We start from the raw sequence: 16,949 nt of genomic DNA on the forward strand, positions 1-16,949 counted from the left end.
ATACCCAGCGTGTTCTCACCTCCCTGCTGGGTCTTGATCTGCAGAACTTCAGAGGGAGGCCCGTCTCCCACAGAGGTGAAGCCCAGCACCCTCAGGCTGTAGGTGATATCAGCGGTGAGACCTGAGATGGTGGTGAGCATGCTGTCGTCTGTGTTGTGTTTCTGCCAGGCACTGAGGGGGGCGTCGTGCTCCGAGCTGTAGTAAACCCGGTAGCCTCGGATTTGTCCGTTGGGCTCTTCTGGAGATTCCCATTGAACCAGCATGGTGCTGGAGCTCAGCATGCGCGCCTGGATGTGAAGAGGAGAGGATGAAGGGGCCTGCTCGCTTGTACGGGTGTCTACAATTCCACTGGGAGGCCCCCGCCCGACGTTGTTGACGGCCATGACACGAAACTCATATTCCGAGAATGGGCTGAGGCCGCCAATGCTATATCGAGTCGTGGCTACCCCGTCTACTTCCTGGAAGCCGTTGTCGGACACTTTGGCACGGTACTGGATCACATAGTAGGATACTGGTTCTGGGTTGCCAGAGTCCCAGGTGAGGGTGACACTGGTGGCCGTGGTTTCTGTCACAATGAGGGAGGTGGGTGGCCTGGGCAGAGCTGTTAAAGAGCAGAGAAAAAACTGTCAGATATCTGAAGGAACAACTGCTGAAGCTCTGTGGGCATGGAGCTGCTCCACAAAACAGGCTGGGTTCATTATCATTCAGAAGCCTCTCCTCATCGGCACAGGGCCGGTGTTATGTTTGTGTTATGCAGCCACGCAGGCCTGAACCCATCTGTAGTCTACATAACCACAGCTGGAGTTCATCACAAGTTCACATTTTTAATGCATGTACACAGAAGAGATACTGTCCTGAATTTTTACAAGATAGAGCTAAACTATTTGTTATTTTCATATGGAGCCCTCAGGTGTCTTGGAGCAAATCCAATTACAGTTCATGCACAGAAGTTCATAAATTGTGGACACAGTTTAAAAAATGTATGCTCTTGGATAACAGTATTTGTGTGCACAATTGAAAAGAACATAAGGTTAAACAATCATGGACATTAGAGTATTTAACATATAACAAAACGTTTTTTAAAAGGCTAAATATTAAGTGGCTTTTTTAACCTTATAAAATATAATAAGATATACTATGTACTTAACAGGGTAACCAGAAAATGCATGTCTATGTTATAAGCCTACTTTAGATAATGTCAGATGTGTACCTATCCAGGCAAAGTGAAAGTAAATAAAAGAATGACGACATTTTTAAAATGTTTTCTCTGTTTAGGCAACAACAAAAAACACCCCAATTTATATGTCAAGGTTAAATTGGCATCTCAACCCTACTATCGTTGTTTTGTGAGAATTAAGAGAAGTAAGTCTGAGTAATGATTACATGTAGTGTTCACTTGGAGGCTTGGACTAACGTCAAATCATTTTGGACCCTCCTTTTTGTACAAGGGGTACAGCACCCAGGCACCAGACCCACTTCACCCCCTCCGTCTATCCCTAGCTGATGGTGACTCAACATTTGCCCAGGCTTATTACGCACTAAAACCCTCTGCAGGGATAAACCTTTCCAATGTGCACAATATTTCATTTGAAGAATTGCTAGAACATTAATTTGAGAAAAAATTATCTTAGGTCGAAGGTCCAACATTTGTCAGAGTTTTCAATCGCATTGTACAGTGAGAAGCAGTGGAAAGCTAGTGATAAAGCATTTGATACTTTTTGGAAATTAACTTACAAATTGTAAATAATTTCATATTGACACTGGCATTCCTGGACTTCCATACAACTAGGGCTCAGTGAAATTGCTTAGTTCGTGGACCTCTTTAAAACAGTACCAATACATTAAACGATGCATTACCAAGCACAAAAATCATCTCGTAATAGGCACGTGATAAACAAATACAATCAAATACAAAGCGCTGAATTTGTCATCACAGAATAATTCAGACATTTAGATACTGATCCAGGTTTCTGACCTTTGACAATGATCTGGGCGGTGGTCTCGATCATGCCCAGGGAGGAGATGGCCACACAGGTGTAGTTTGCAGACTGGCGGATGTTGGTGAGCTCCAGCACGTTTCGGCCAATCGGCATCTCCTCCTCCCGGGTCAGCTCCACCTCGCCGCTCACCCACTTGACGAAAGGCATGGGGGCACCGACCGCAACGCAGGTGAGATTGACGCTGCCGCCGGGCATCACCTCGTGATTGGTGGGGGGGATGGAGAAACGGGGAGGTACACGGCGAACTGCAGGAGGTAGAGAGGGGGAGTTAGACAGGATACTGAGGAGGGGGGGGGTCACGGGACCACTGGCAGACGTCATGAATCACTGGCCTAGATTTTACTGTGCACCAGTGCGTTAGAACTGAATAACAGCTGTACTGTCCCATCATGCTCTTAAGTTAGGTTTAGACTATTTTATACAGAATTAAGGTTGTTAGGCTCTGAATTCTTCTCCTGCTATCAAAAGTCTTTATTAAACTGGATACAGGCAGGTTTTAAACTAGTTATTTGGCTAACATGTTATATTGGAAATACTATAAGTGTTTTTGTTCTAAAGCCCTATAACACAAGAACAGTATAACTAGGCTACCTCAGGTTATTCAGAGATGTGCGCCGGTTGAAGCAATCTTTTTGTAGTGGCCAAACGGCGCTACTACAACGTACCTGCCAGTCCCAGCCCAGGACTGACACGCACGTACATAGCATTGGCATTATTCTGAATCATTCATCACCCTTTATAACAGAAGATGTCATGACCCCCTTTAAGTGTGCCCATTCAGAAGAGGTATAAAATATAGTATATATTGCAGTTTTTGTTAGACATGTTTCTAACCATAATAATATAATTAAATATTCCTATAAATTCCCCTTAAATGTCATTCAGAAGCTTCTTGGTCTCACCAGTGTAAGGCATTGTGCTGGAACGCTTTACAGTCTGGAACTAACACACATTAGTTTGCCCCTTGGAGCCCCATGATGCTCATATGGCATTACCTATTATACGCCAACTTTTCTCCAATACATATAAATTAGGGTTGACTTGGAGATGGAGGAAATTGAGAGCCTGTGCCTAAGGCGTGTGATTTCTCTGGAGTATCTGGGGTTTCCTGCTGCGCTGCAGGGATTACAATGAACCCTGAGTCTTCTGTGCTGCCTGTGTGGAGAACTCCCATCGCATCCTGATGCTAAGGCTGTAGAGGATACTGAATAATCCTCCCCTATTGTGAGCTCACTTCCATAGAAATCTCCCCCGGCCTAAGAGCTGGGATTTCATTACACTGCATCTGAATTAGTGTAACAGTATTGCGTGTCGTTAAATTTGCAGTTGGCCTTGTTGCAACAGTGAAGCTCTCTTGACTTAGGCGAGCACAGAGTCATGAAAATCTGACTCACAGAGTGTAATATAAGCTGCGGGCTGGTGGTGTGGGTGTGAGGCGCTTACACTGCGGATCAGAGGCTTTTCTTGAGGTTTGATCTTGGTTGAACCACAGAGAGGGAAGAGTACTATCACTGTGTGTACTTCAGAAATAAAATCAGATGTAGAAGTAGTGATGATAGGACTGGTAAATAGCACTGGTATAGGTACATTATGTTTTGCTGGACCATGACTGATGATTCAGTGACTTCTTGAGTAATTTTGTCGGGGAGGGGAAATAGTCTTTTGGGCGCCGATCATACAAGAACAGCATTGTGTGCTGGCATAGGAAGAAGCACACTCAGAAACCACACGGCTGGCATTCAGTCCTGTGGAGGCTGAAGCACTGGAGAACATGATGTCGAAGAGAAGGAGGATGAGAGGAGAAAGAGAGCTATAAAGGAGTAAAGGAGGCAGATTTAGGGGCAAACTGCTAGGTTAGTTGGGTGGGGGCTCAAGGGAAATCTTTCTTTCTGTAGCTGCTTTTATGTTGGATGCTGGAGAACTTCAAATTAGAATGTTTACAACCCGACAGCAAGGATATTTATTTTCAGGATTAATACCATTATCGATCAATGCCGATGAGACGGTGCTAAGGATCAACATGGAAACCAAATACCTCTCTATTAGAAGTCTATGTTTAATTGTTTGCTTCAATTAGCGCATGACTAAAAGTCACAGAATATTTCAATAGCTGTTGTCTTTATTATGTCATAATTGTCAATTCATGATAATTCTTCATTACATTTGTTTCATGGTTATGCAACATGTATTACGATATAACGGGGCTTCGTCATATCAGTGGATGGTCTACTCGGTGCCTTCTAAAGAAACTTCGTATAGTTTTATGTTAAGAGACTTTAGGCTGGGTTCAACCTCGAATATATTTGAGGATAAATAGATCTCTCATGAGCTTTTATTGCATGGCAGTTCTGGGACAAGAATCTACATTTGAGCAGGTGCACAGCAAAAACCAGGACTCTACATTTCATAACCCCATTGATCTTCTGTTGGTGAGTGGTAATACTACAGCCAGTAATACATCAGAGGTCTCACTGATAGACATCATGACATTGGAATACCTGTTGATATCCTTACCAGAGTGAACGGGGGGTTTGCAGGACAGTAACATAGGATGAGTCAACCTCAGTTGGCCAGCATAGCATCATAACTGTTTCTAATTTAAAGAATCTAAATGTTAAATTAACATTTTGCAAACATTTCAGTTTTACACGAGTGCAATTTGATGTGTTTAGTAGCTTTTCCAAATGATTCATCCTCACAGAACTAAAAGAGAAATGTAAGAAGAACCTACTAGTTATGAATTAAGGAAGGTTATGTATGGTGCTTAATCAGCCAAGTGATGTTTAAAGCCAGTGTAATATGCTCCGTTTAGCCTTGGGAGAGTCCAGTCAATAGACGCACCTTAGATTGAGGAGAAGAAACAATGCGCATTCAGCTGCTCTAAATCTGAGGCCATGGTTCTCAGCTGGACTTTTAATGGACTGTCTGCTCCGAGTACCGAATGAATCCTTACCCCAAGGGGCCTTGTTCTCAAGTGAGGGGGAACATGGAAGGGCTGAAGACTAGGAGTAGTGGCAGCGGTATTGCAGTAGCTTTACTGCACCATCTGATGCAGAGAGAGCTGAGCCAGAAGGCAAAGCTCTCAATCGTTCCTACTCTCACCGACTGTATGGTCAGGAAGGATGGGTCATGACCTAAAGAACACGTTCCGTCGTACAAGCGGACACAATGGGTATGCTCCAGAGGTCGGCTGACATATCCTACATGAGATTTGAGGGACACAAGACAGACCCAGGAGCAGGTAGTGCGATGATATCTCCACGCTGGCCTGGGGATGTCTTTGAATCACCCAGTTGGAGCTGGTTCATTTGGCCAGGGAAGGGGAAGTATGGAGCCATGTTCTGGAACTGCAACCTCTCCGACCGCACTTCAGATAAACGGATAAGGAAGGATGGAAGGATCGATGGAATACATTTGAATCTGTTAATGTTTATTCATTCTTGACTGAGACACCGTGGTTAGCCTAAGGTGGATCTGTGGTGCCATCACTCCCTCATATTCCAACTCCTTCATTTCATTAGGGTCATTAAGATCTTTGAAAATCCTCCACTAAATTCAGGTAGCAATTCTAGAAGGGGTATGTCAATATTATGTGTGTAATACCGATGAGTTGTAAATATCGAGTGGCCACAGGCTAAGCAAATGAGATCATACAGTCCATCCCAAGGCATTGAGACCTATATTGAATAGCAACTATAGTATAATCAAAAATATAGATAATATTAATTTGCATTTTCAAGGTAGGAGCTTCAGTTTAGATGAAGACAGATAACACTGAGATGTTTGCTTGTTGGGGATCAGCACAGTTCTGGTTTCTGATGCTGGATGTTATCAATGTGCTGGCCAGCACTGAGGGAATCATCATGTCCTTATATTAGTCAATTAGAAACCATAACGTAACTTGTTGACAAGGAAGATGCTCACAATGTCATGACAACATGTAACTTAGTCGTAAATTAAAGGATTATTGTTAGAGTTGCTTCTGTTAGTGTGCACAATGGCCTGGTGGTTGGATGACTGAGGCACTGACACAGGGTGAGACTGAGTGTTCTACACAGTCGCCACAAGGACATTCAGAGATAACAGATGCACATAAGGATGAGCTAATAGTTAGAATGCAGACACACACATATCTTTGTTGGCATGCTAGATAAAAGAGACAAGAGAAAAAGGGAGAAGGCAGAGAAGACAAGTCCTAATAAAGGAATAGCTAGAGTTAAAGGAGAAGCTACGATGGGTGGGGAAGCAAACATCGGTATGCAAGCAGGAGAGGTAGCAGCATGCATACTGCAGGAGTTATAGACAGGCATCAAGCCTATTCAGTTGATACATGTGGTGATTGGCATCTCAAGTAGAAGCTTATTTCTTCCACTGGATTGATGACATCTCAGGTTTAAGTCTAATGTTCATTCTATCATATTTAGAATTAGAATTTCCTTTTTTTTATCACTTTCTGTCTGACAGAAAGATGACTTTGAAGAGTGTCTGGCAACAAGAAGCATGACGGGCCCTTTGATTAGCAACTGAACTAGGTAAGCAGACATGGGAATACATTCCTAGCTAGAATTGGCTGTTATTCAAAACATCCAGTCGCTACATGCTGGCCAAAGCATGAATCAGAATGGACATGACCACATGTGACGATAAGTGCATCATCCACATAAAGCATTGTGCTGATGAAGACTTGGGTTTGAAGATTTGTATTGTAACCATGGACAGGGCTTAGGAAACTTTTGCAACATTTCTGGTGCTGAACTGCACGGAGCAATATGTCATTAGAGCTTTATAACTTTAACATATTCCTCTTTTTCTCATGTGGAAAGGATGGAGATGAAACATATAATAGCTCACTGAAGATAAGAGTCACTTCAGAATGACTTCTCGTTCTGAGACTCACATTCTGTGCCAAAGGTGACGGCAGTATTAATGGGCCTTCATCCCACCCTGCACTCTGCACTGTAGCTTTTTTCTGGGATACAAACCCTTGAAATCGACTTTAGTATGAAGTTGTACCAACTAACTTATTTTACGCTAGAGTAGTTGCCCATGCAGTTAGTATGTGAAGCTTTATACAAAGGGATACTCAGTTCCACACTAGATTTATTACTCAAAAGTGATGTATTGAGTCACAATACATTTTTTCACATTCCTACCACGTCAAAAATAACAGATCTAATGTTGTTTTCCTAAAATCCTAATGTGTACCCTTTGACCTCAAACATATGTCAAATCAATGAAGAAACAGGAACAAAAGCTACTGTAACACAGAAGATGACCAACAAGCTGCACCACATGTCTGCAAATCTATCAAACATAAACTAGCCCAGCTTGGGCTTAAACTCTCTCCAATAGCATTTCACTCTCCCTCCATTTCTGAGCTCTTCAGCATTCTCCTATTAATGATCCAGCAGTGAGAGTCTTTGGAAAGGCTGTAAACATGTTTGAGCCTATTTTCTTCTTCTAGAGCAGGGGTGTCAAACTCAATTTCATCACGGGCCACAACAGCATTATGGTTGCACTCAAAGGGCCAGTTGTAACTTTAAGACATATATAAATATTTAACATATATAAAATAATGTATTATATTACATTGTTGCCTCTGCATTGGATTATTATCTGATAGGGTAATAACTTCATAATTAACTACATCTGAAAGCAGAAGTCTAGGGCAAATCATTGCAAGTCTCTTCAGTAAGAATGTCACAAAATAATTTAAAAAGAAAAGCCAAATTCTGTAAAAACAAAAAAAAAAAAGTGACATTTTGAAAAAAAAATCAAATTCTAAGAAAAAATGCGTATTTTGAAGAAAACATTTCAAATTCTGAGAAAAAAGTCAAATTTGAGATGCATTGTGGGACATGTAGTTTATGGGCAACGTGTTTCTGTAAAGTAGCATGTAACCGTATAATACACATATTATATTCTTTGCAAGCTCTTGTGGGGCCGCATTAAATGAAGTCGCGGGCCAGATTTGGCCCCCGGGCCTTGAGTTTGACACCCCTGTTCTAGAGTGTAGTTTTCTGAGATAAGAGCAGAGCGTGTGCTCAGAGGCTGCCGCTCAGACGAATGGTGGTCAGACAGCCGATGAGAGCTGGGATGAGCCATGCCTTTGAATCAGCCAAGACAATAACAACACTATCAGCATGCAGAGAGGACATCATGACACTGACACAACATTCTGTGAAGTGAGCACATACTCAAATTATGTTGTGGTTATAAATTATGCAATGTTTTTGTTCCCTCACCAGGAAAGGCGTGAGTTGAGTGACACATCATCATGATCTCTTTGTCCCTAGTTAGTTGATATTCAAAAACGATGCAAGTATCAATGTTTTTGTCAAGGTTCTGTTAACCATTCATCTCAAAGCTATGCAATTACATTTATTGGAGAAACATCATTTATAATCCCATTTACCCAGAAGGCCGCATTTTGTGTCCGTTGTGAAACCATGGACGTATTAGTCGTACATATGTGAGGTAAGTAACTTTCCTCACGGACGTCACATACTTAATTTACATATTTAACATCAGTAATGTAACACACGTATTTTCCTTAACCACAAAAGGTCAGGCTGTTGCCTAACCCTAACCAAGAAGCTGCGATGCTAACCACATGTTTAAATCACTGACGGTTTGCACTTGTTGCTGGTACTTTATTGTTTTGGGATTCATGGGCGAAAAATAATTCCGTCATTAAGGAATAAGTAATGTTGGGATTATTTTAAAATTACTATACATTTTTATAAGGAGATGACTTATTTGTATCTTTGTTTCTTAGTTTGGAATGGCAGATGTCTCTTAGTAATATGTTACACATCTGTAATATGAAAATCAGGTTTCTCAAATGTTTCATCCAACAACAAGACATTTAACAAATCCTATTGCTTTTTGCTTTGCATATTTTACCTGGGATGGTGCTGGCACTGAGTTGTTAATATATGTCACTGTAACTGTATCACCACATTAGGTTTGCATTGTTTCGTGTGAGAAATGAACAGTTACAATTTGCAATATGTAATGAAGTTGTCAGAATTTGCTCATTCCAGTGACAACAGGAAGAGACACTTTTGTCACTGAGATCTAATAAATATATGATACATGTAATATTTGTTGCTGCCAACATTTATTTTCTGATGGTGAGGTAACATTTTTATTCTTAATAAATCTCTGAAACTGAAACCTAAATGTAAACTGAACTTCCTGTCATGTGACATTGAAAAACAAAAGGAAGAATACATTGCTCCTCACACAGTTGCTACTTTTCTCAAAGGCCTTTCCGTGTCACATCCTCCTTTAGAACCTTTCCTAGTGGGGAAATGTATACATATTTTGTGCAAAAGCAATAAGACATGCACATTTCACAACATTTCAGAAGCACAATATAGCAATATATAATGTGATGCAAGGAAGCATGTACTGTAGCATGGGAAGAGGGGGGGTTGCATTATGGGGTTAGGGTCCTGAGAGAGAGAGGCCGGGACGGGCCTGAGGCGCCCAGCATGAAGCTGGCGCAGCACGGCTCCAGTCTGCCAGGCCTGGGCTTTAGGAGGGTAAAGAGTGAAAGAACCAACCTTCGCGTTGATCTGAGTGGTGAGATTTGGATTGTATTTTTTTGATGGCGGGGGGCAATGATGATGGAGGGATTTAAGATAAAGTGAAAAATAAAAAGTAAACAACAAGAGGGGGGAAAATAAGGAGTAGGAGGAAGAAGACAAGGAGAAACAGAGAGAGTAAAACAGGCAAATATCTGCTTATCCATCAGGAGTGAGAACAACACAGTAGAGACAATAGCCTGTGCAGTGAGGTGACACACACACACACACACACACACACACACACACACACACACACACACACACACACACACACACACACACACACACACACACACACACACACACACACACACACACACACACACACACACACACACACACACACACACACACACACACACACACACACACACACACACACACACACACACACACACACACACACACACACACAATATAGTAAGGCACATAGCAATGTGGTGCAAACCAACACGTAAAGCAAAACGACAACAAATACCATTATCAGTGCTAATCTCACTTTGAAGGTAACACAAAGCTATTCCAGTGAGCACCCACTCAGTGAAAAACAGACACACAATTACACCTCACAACGTTCCTGCGGTGTTTGTGCCGTTCAGAGTCTGAGAATTAAATATGCGGAGGCTTTATGACAACCAGGCGTCATTAGGAACACAAAGCAGACACTGTTTTACCGCCCACATTTATTCTGACTCTGAGCGAGCTCAGCCACTGGGCCTTGGAATCAATGAGCGCAGAGAGATAGCCCTTGATAGGATTAGTCAAACACTCACCTTGGAAATGTGTACTTTTTTGCCATATGCCAAGTCCTCACTGAGGAACATTTAATGTGCTAATACTGAATAAAGGGACTAATGTGAGTGTTCTATTGGTCCACTTTCCCATTACGTGAAAATAATGTGCCTTTTATAACTACATTACTATCGTAGTGCATTTCCATTAAGCATATTTACATATGGCTACCATTATGCAACAATGTCAAAGTATACACTTATCAAAGTTTACATGAATTTGGTAATTTAGTTTAATCTATTTGTGCTTCCTTAAGGCTTTAGGTGTTTCCCTTTACATCCCATCCCCATAGCGTTAGTATGTCTGTTTTTTCAATGTATTTCTTTCAAATTTCAAATTCAAACTTTCAAACTAACAGAGCCTTTTGTAAATAAAATAAGGGTGTTAAAGTGCTATAATGGAGCACTGAGGCTAACTATCTCTAAAGGCTAAGTGGACCAAGAGATTCTAGTAGCGTTTTGTATATGAACAACAAGATGAACACACACCTTCTCTCACAAGCAACACAGCAAACTTAAAATACTTTCTCACCTGTCCAATACAAGAGGTAGAAAAAGCGAAGCACATTCAACAATTTTAAACAATGTCAATGTTTAACAATTGCCCCCATGTGTAGATAGAAGGATAAGCATTCGAGAGATGAACTGGAAAATATACAGTGTGTTTGAGTGACAGTGAGCGGAGGAGGGATAGTGAAGTGAAGAACCAAAGGAAGACAAGATGTGGAAAGCTGAAGAAGGAGATGAAGACTAAACAAAGCTAAACTGTGAGATGAAAATGAAGACATTAGCTACCAGCACACCTGGATATTTAAAGGTTAAAGCAACACAGACAGACACCTGGAAAGAGAAGCAGAAATACAGAATCATAAACAAAAGTGAATGTGTTGGCTGCGGCTCTGTTTGGTTTTGTGAGGGATGCTCCTTTAAAAAGATTATTTTAACAAAATAGCAATGTGTAGAAGGGCAGACAAATGATCTCTTCATTTTTTGTTGAGACATATTCTTGGAAAGTATTATGTTTTTGTTCTCAAAGGCAATTGTTATCCTGGGTGGTAGCGCTCTGTGATGTGAAAACTGATGCTTCTGTATCAGTTTCCACAATATGCAACAGAGCGAGATATCATTCACTTCAATGCTGTTTGATGCTGCATATTTTGCTATCGTTGAGTGTTTTGCTCGGGTTGACACTGTTGAGTTTGCGGCTTAAGGTTACACCAGAGAACTTGCTATGAACTCGTAAATGTGCCCTTTTCGTTTAACTACTAAATGTAGTTGTAAGAATACGTCCTGGTCAGGAAGTGTCTGAGCTGTGTCTGGCCCAATCACAAGTGATATGACAATAATTAAATGTGACACGGCAGGTTATGTCCCCTGGTGAAGCTTTATTTATCTGTGTGTTTATGTAAGTATTTTTGCATGTGTGTGTGTGTGTTTGTTTATTAGCATGATTGTGCATTTTATTGTGTATAGATAAATTAGAAGAAATCTGGAATGTAGGCCCATTGTTACTGTCTGACACTAGTAGCGTAATGCCTTATTGGCAGGACCAGCAATGTACCCACTAAAAACTGTCAAGAAAAATAAAGCATCTGCATACAACTGGCTGAAGGAATGCAATATGCAATGCAACTATTTTAAATAACTATAGGCCAATCTCTAAATTGTCAGTTCTGGCGAAGGTGCTCGAACGCCTAGTGAGTGAACAAGTAAAGGAGTTTTTATGTAAAAATGATATCCTGTCTAAACATCAGTCAGGATTCAGAAAGAAACACAGCACCATCACTGCGACAATGAAAGTGGTGAATGACATTACGAGTATTTTAGATAATAAGCAGAGTTGTGCAGCTCTATTTATTGGCCTGTCCAAAGCGTTTGATACCGTCGATCATCACATCTTAAAGCAGAGGCTACTCAGTATTGGCATATCCAGCCATGCAGTGGGGTGGTTTGTGAACTACCTCTCTGAAAGGTCCCAATGTGTTCATTTTTATGGGCTGTCTTCTGAGTGGTTAAACATTGCTAATGGTGTTCCTCAAGGTTCTGTTTTAGGACCACTTTTATTCTCCATATATATCAACAGTTTAGGTGAAAATGTGGATGAAGCTACTTTACATTTCTATGCGGATGATACCGTGATGTACTGTGCAGGTCCCTCCATTAAGGAGGCTGGTGTTAAATTACAGGCTGTTTTTAACATTATTCAGACTCAGCTCGCTGAACTTAAGCTTCTTTTAAATGTTGATAAAACCAAGGTAATGCTCTTTTCTAAAGCTAAAAAGACACCAGAGCCTGTTTTGGATATTGTTATGCAAGGACAAGTACTTGAAGTGGTTACCTGTTATAAATACTTGGGTATCTGGCTTGATGATTGTCTTACTTTTAAACTTCATGTCAATAACCTGCTTAAAAAACTGAGGGTTAGGCTAGGTTTCTTTTTCAGAAACAAGTCCTGTTTCTCGCTTGAGGCCAGGAAAAGGCTAGTCACTGTGACCTTTTTACCTGTGCTGGACTATGGCGATTTGTTGTATATGAATGCACCTGCCTATTGCCTGAACAAGTTAGATGCCGCCTATCACAGCGCACTGAGATTTGTGACAAATTGTAAAGCACTTACTCATCACTGTACCCTGTATGCCAAGGCAGGTTTGCCATCACTTACTGTAAGAGGCTCAGTCATCGGTACACGTTTATTTATAAAGCTTTGTTGGGTAAACTCCCGTATTATATCTGCTCTCTGATAACACAGAGAGTTGCAAGCGGCTATTGTCTGAGATCGCATGATGTGGTGATGTGGTTAGATGTGCCAAGAGCAAGGACTGTCTTAGGTAAGACAGCTTTTATGTGCGCAGCGCCACTTGCTTGGAACAATCTTCAGCAAGAATTGAAACTGAGCAATCTCATTCCTCTGCATGTCTTTAAAGCTAGGCTAAATGAAATGCTCATTGATACTATGGGCACTTGTAAATGTCTATAACTATGTAAATATATCCTGTAAATATAATGTATAATGTCCTTTATTGTTTTATGTTTCATGTGGAACCTATATGCTGCAGGTCTCCCATGAAAAAGAGATCTATGATCTCAATGGGACCAATCTGGTTAAATAAAGGTTTGAAATGAAATGAAATAGTTTTCGATGCAAAACGCCTCTTTGACAATCTAAGGGCCAGTGTCTACATATCGTTTTTTTACGCTGAACATACATTTGACAATATTTGAACTCTTCAGAAATTGATTGTCGTATATCAGACAGAAAATACCAAAAAGCCCATCTGCTGAAGCAGATCAACTGGGTGGATGATGCTACCGGTGATCGCCTTTATCAAATCATTCTCCTTGCTACACGGATGTCAGACTGAGCCGTGACAACCTCATTCCTGGGAGAGGGATCCCTCCTCTGCTGCTCTCCCTGAGGTTTCTCCCATTTTTTCCCTTAAACTTTGGGTTTTCTCTGGAAGTTTTTCCTTGTACGATGTGAGGGTCTAAGGACAGAGGGTGTCGTTTTTCTCATACTGATATTCTGAACAATCTGTGCTGTTGTATTTGCTGTAAAGTGTCTCTACTGTAGGCTATTTTTATTATATGTACAGCACTTTGGCTCGACCAAAAATTGTTTATAAATGTGCTATATAAATAAAACTTGATTTGATTTGATTCATAATTATACATACAAAATATAAGGGGGATAGCAATATCAAACAAAACGATAGGATCACGTATGGATAATAACAAGGAAAGGGGCAATGCTAGCCCATCAAAAATGTCAGTTAGAGTGGTCATCTGTTGTCAAGATGTTGTTGTCATAGAAACATGGGTGGGCTTTTTCAATTAAATGCATATAGGCTGACACAGCTCACACTTTTTTGTAAGATGACGACATTATGTGGACATGAGCCCTGCTTTAGACCTCAGACAATGGGTTAAAATGACAGTTGGGAAAATGGGTCAAAATGGGCTTAAAATAGTAGAAAAGTGCAACAAAGGTACTAACTGTTCTTTTTTAGGTAAATTCCATCAAAGAGAATCATCATTAAAATGTGAAAAGAACAAAAGATTAAAGCAGAAATGAATCACCCTTCTGCTTTGAAAATTGCGTTTGAGGACATGATATTACTGTAGCGAGGCTAATTGAGTTGTTTGTTGACAAGGCCTACTTATGAGCCGCCTAAAGCCTGCTTTCACCCTGCTGGCTTTTGTTGCAGCACATGCAGCCAAATGGAGAAGACAGGTATGAAATTCCCCTGCCTCCCTGTCTGGCACAGGATATACAATAGCCTGTTAGCTTCTCCTTGTGGCAAGACTGAACAGGTAAACCTCCACCTCCACCAAAACAAAGAGGCAGAACCGCAGCCAACCTCTCTTTCAACCTTGAAGAGTGAACCGCCATCCCCTTCCATCAGCTTGAGGTTAGGCAGGTCAAGCAAGCTAACAGGCATCGGAGCAAAATACACGAATCACCTCCCGGGAGACAAAGACAAGACAGAAAAGTGAGAGAGAGTAGGAAATGACAGTGTGACTGGACAGGTCCCAACAGGTTTGGCTTCACTGTAGAATCCAGAGAGGCAGAGCATCAGTGCTGTGAGAGCATTTTAGCATTGGAGGCGGCGACCTGAATGGCAATGGGTCGGGGTCAAGAGGGATCTTACCTCGGACGTAAAGGTTAGCTGGAGCAGAGTAGCGAGTCCCGGCGCTGTTGACGGCCACGCACTCGTACTTTCCCTGATCCGACTCCTCGCTGTTCTCAATCTGGAGAGCTCCTGGGGAGGGAAGCCAAAGTGTCAGCGTTCAGGTCTGCACCTCACACGTTCAAGCACACTCACATGAAGGGTGGTGGACTAATCAGAATCAAACGGACACCTAGTTTGGCTTTGTTTCCTAGATAAACCCATCTCTGATATCCTTACATAACCATAGAAATAAGCTTTAGGATTAATGTTTCGCATTTCAATTTGTTTTCTTTATTATTTGCTGGCCTCCACTATGTTATAATGTAAGGCAATGACCAAATATCTAATTGTTAAGGATCCAGGACTCATTTCTTGTCATAGTGTCATAGTCAAGATTTGAATGAAAAAGGCAGTTCAGAGCAAGGTGAAGCAGCTGTTCTCTACCAACTGCTGAGGCTTAACGGATAAGGCTGCTAATATTCCTAATGTTTCGTATCCTCACACTCTGTGAGATGTTCCTTCATGACAATGATCAAAGGCACTGTAGCTCATTATTTTTTCATTAATAGCCACTAGTGCATGCAATGAGTATTAATCTACAGCTGAAAATAGTCTAACAGCCTCTGGCATGGCATGATTTTAGACTTTATTCTTCACTTTTTAGGATGACACTTTTATTTGTTAGCCAATCTTAGAGCCAATGGACTTGGGGCTGAGGGCCACATAGCAGGCAGGCATATTGGAAATTATGTATACTATTATAACAACTTACACACTAACACAATATTAATTTAAGGTCTTTCCGTGGAAGTTGTTGATTTATTCTGGTGGTAAATAATGTAAGTACTGACATTCCATAGTGATGGTCTCAGTTTTTTCCTTTTAAAAATCAATCAAAATACCAAGTTAAAGAAGGCACTTCTTGAACACATGAAACACCATTGTGAAACCAACTTTGTCCTAATAGCTTTCAGCAAAGTGTCTTTGGGGACTCTCAGCATGTACTTTTCAATTGTGACAAGAGAACATGCATAGAGAAACATGCAATGCTTTGAATGTTGATGTAATTAAAAACACTGGATTGTTTAAAATAAGACAAAGTTATTGAGACCTTTCATTTTGGGGAAATAAAAGATCCAACTTACCTGGCACCATGATTACAATCCATTTATTAAATAAACGTTTCATAGCAATTATGTACGACATTTCAAATCCAATTGTCAATAGAGATGTTAGCTTTGAGATCAAAATAAGGAATGCATATTTAGAAATGATGCCATATTATTTCATTGGCTGTGAATGTGACATACATCATGCAGTTGCAGTGGACAATAAGAAATGAAAGGTTAAAAATGTACATATTTCAGAATACAATCCTGAAATGCAACATGGGATGGATTATGTTAAGAACTAGTTTATGAACAAAACAATCAGCAGTTGAACTAATGTGTGTATAGGCACATCCCTGTTGGATGTGGTGCAGAACGTTGTATGTCATTAAATGAATCTCTCTCTGACACATCGACACATGGTGTAGGTGAGATGTGTTCCTACATATCACCAAACATGGTGTCAAAACGATAATGAAAGAGCTGTGTATCTAAACATTCTCCCATTATGAGTCAGTCCAGTCCATTGTAGAAGTGTGAAGTAATTTAATCTATTTATCCATTTGTCACCCCCCACTTTGTGGTGATTGTCATTGCACATTCAACACTTATGCATGGTGAGGGTCTTTTAGACGATCATTTTTGGTTGTCTCCTGAGAATCGCAAACGTATGCTTCTAAATGTCTGCTTTAACCTCTTGACATAACACACGGTTTTTCAGCGCTGCCAGAGAAGGTGTGATTTGGTTAAAGGTAGGGTAGGTAATTCACTTCAGAAACACTTT

General features: G+C 40.9%; 1 protein-coding gene across 1 annotated transcript in view; it reads right to left on the reverse strand.

Annotated features, from left to right (window-relative positions):
* The window catches only part of ptprfa (protein tyrosine phosphatase receptor type Fa), a 347,360-nt gene that overhangs the window by 109,194 nt on the left and 221,217 nt on the right, over window positions 1-16,949 (reverse strand). Inside the window, 4 exon segments of the mRNA XM_071202945.1 lie at window positions 20-601; window positions 1,976-2,245; window positions 9,572-9,583; window positions 15,036-15,146. Of these exon segments, the coding sequence (XP_071059046.1) occupies window positions 20-601; window positions 1,976-2,245; window positions 9,572-9,583; window positions 15,036-15,146 (975 nt within the window).

The sequence above is a fragment of the Pseudochaenichthys georgianus genome, chromosome 4 (assembly GCF_902827115.2).
Source record: "Pseudochaenichthys georgianus chromosome 4, fPseGeo1.2, whole genome shotgun sequence".
NCBI lineage: Eukaryota > Metazoa > Chordata > Actinopteri > Perciformes > Channichthyidae > Pseudochaenichthys > Pseudochaenichthys georgianus.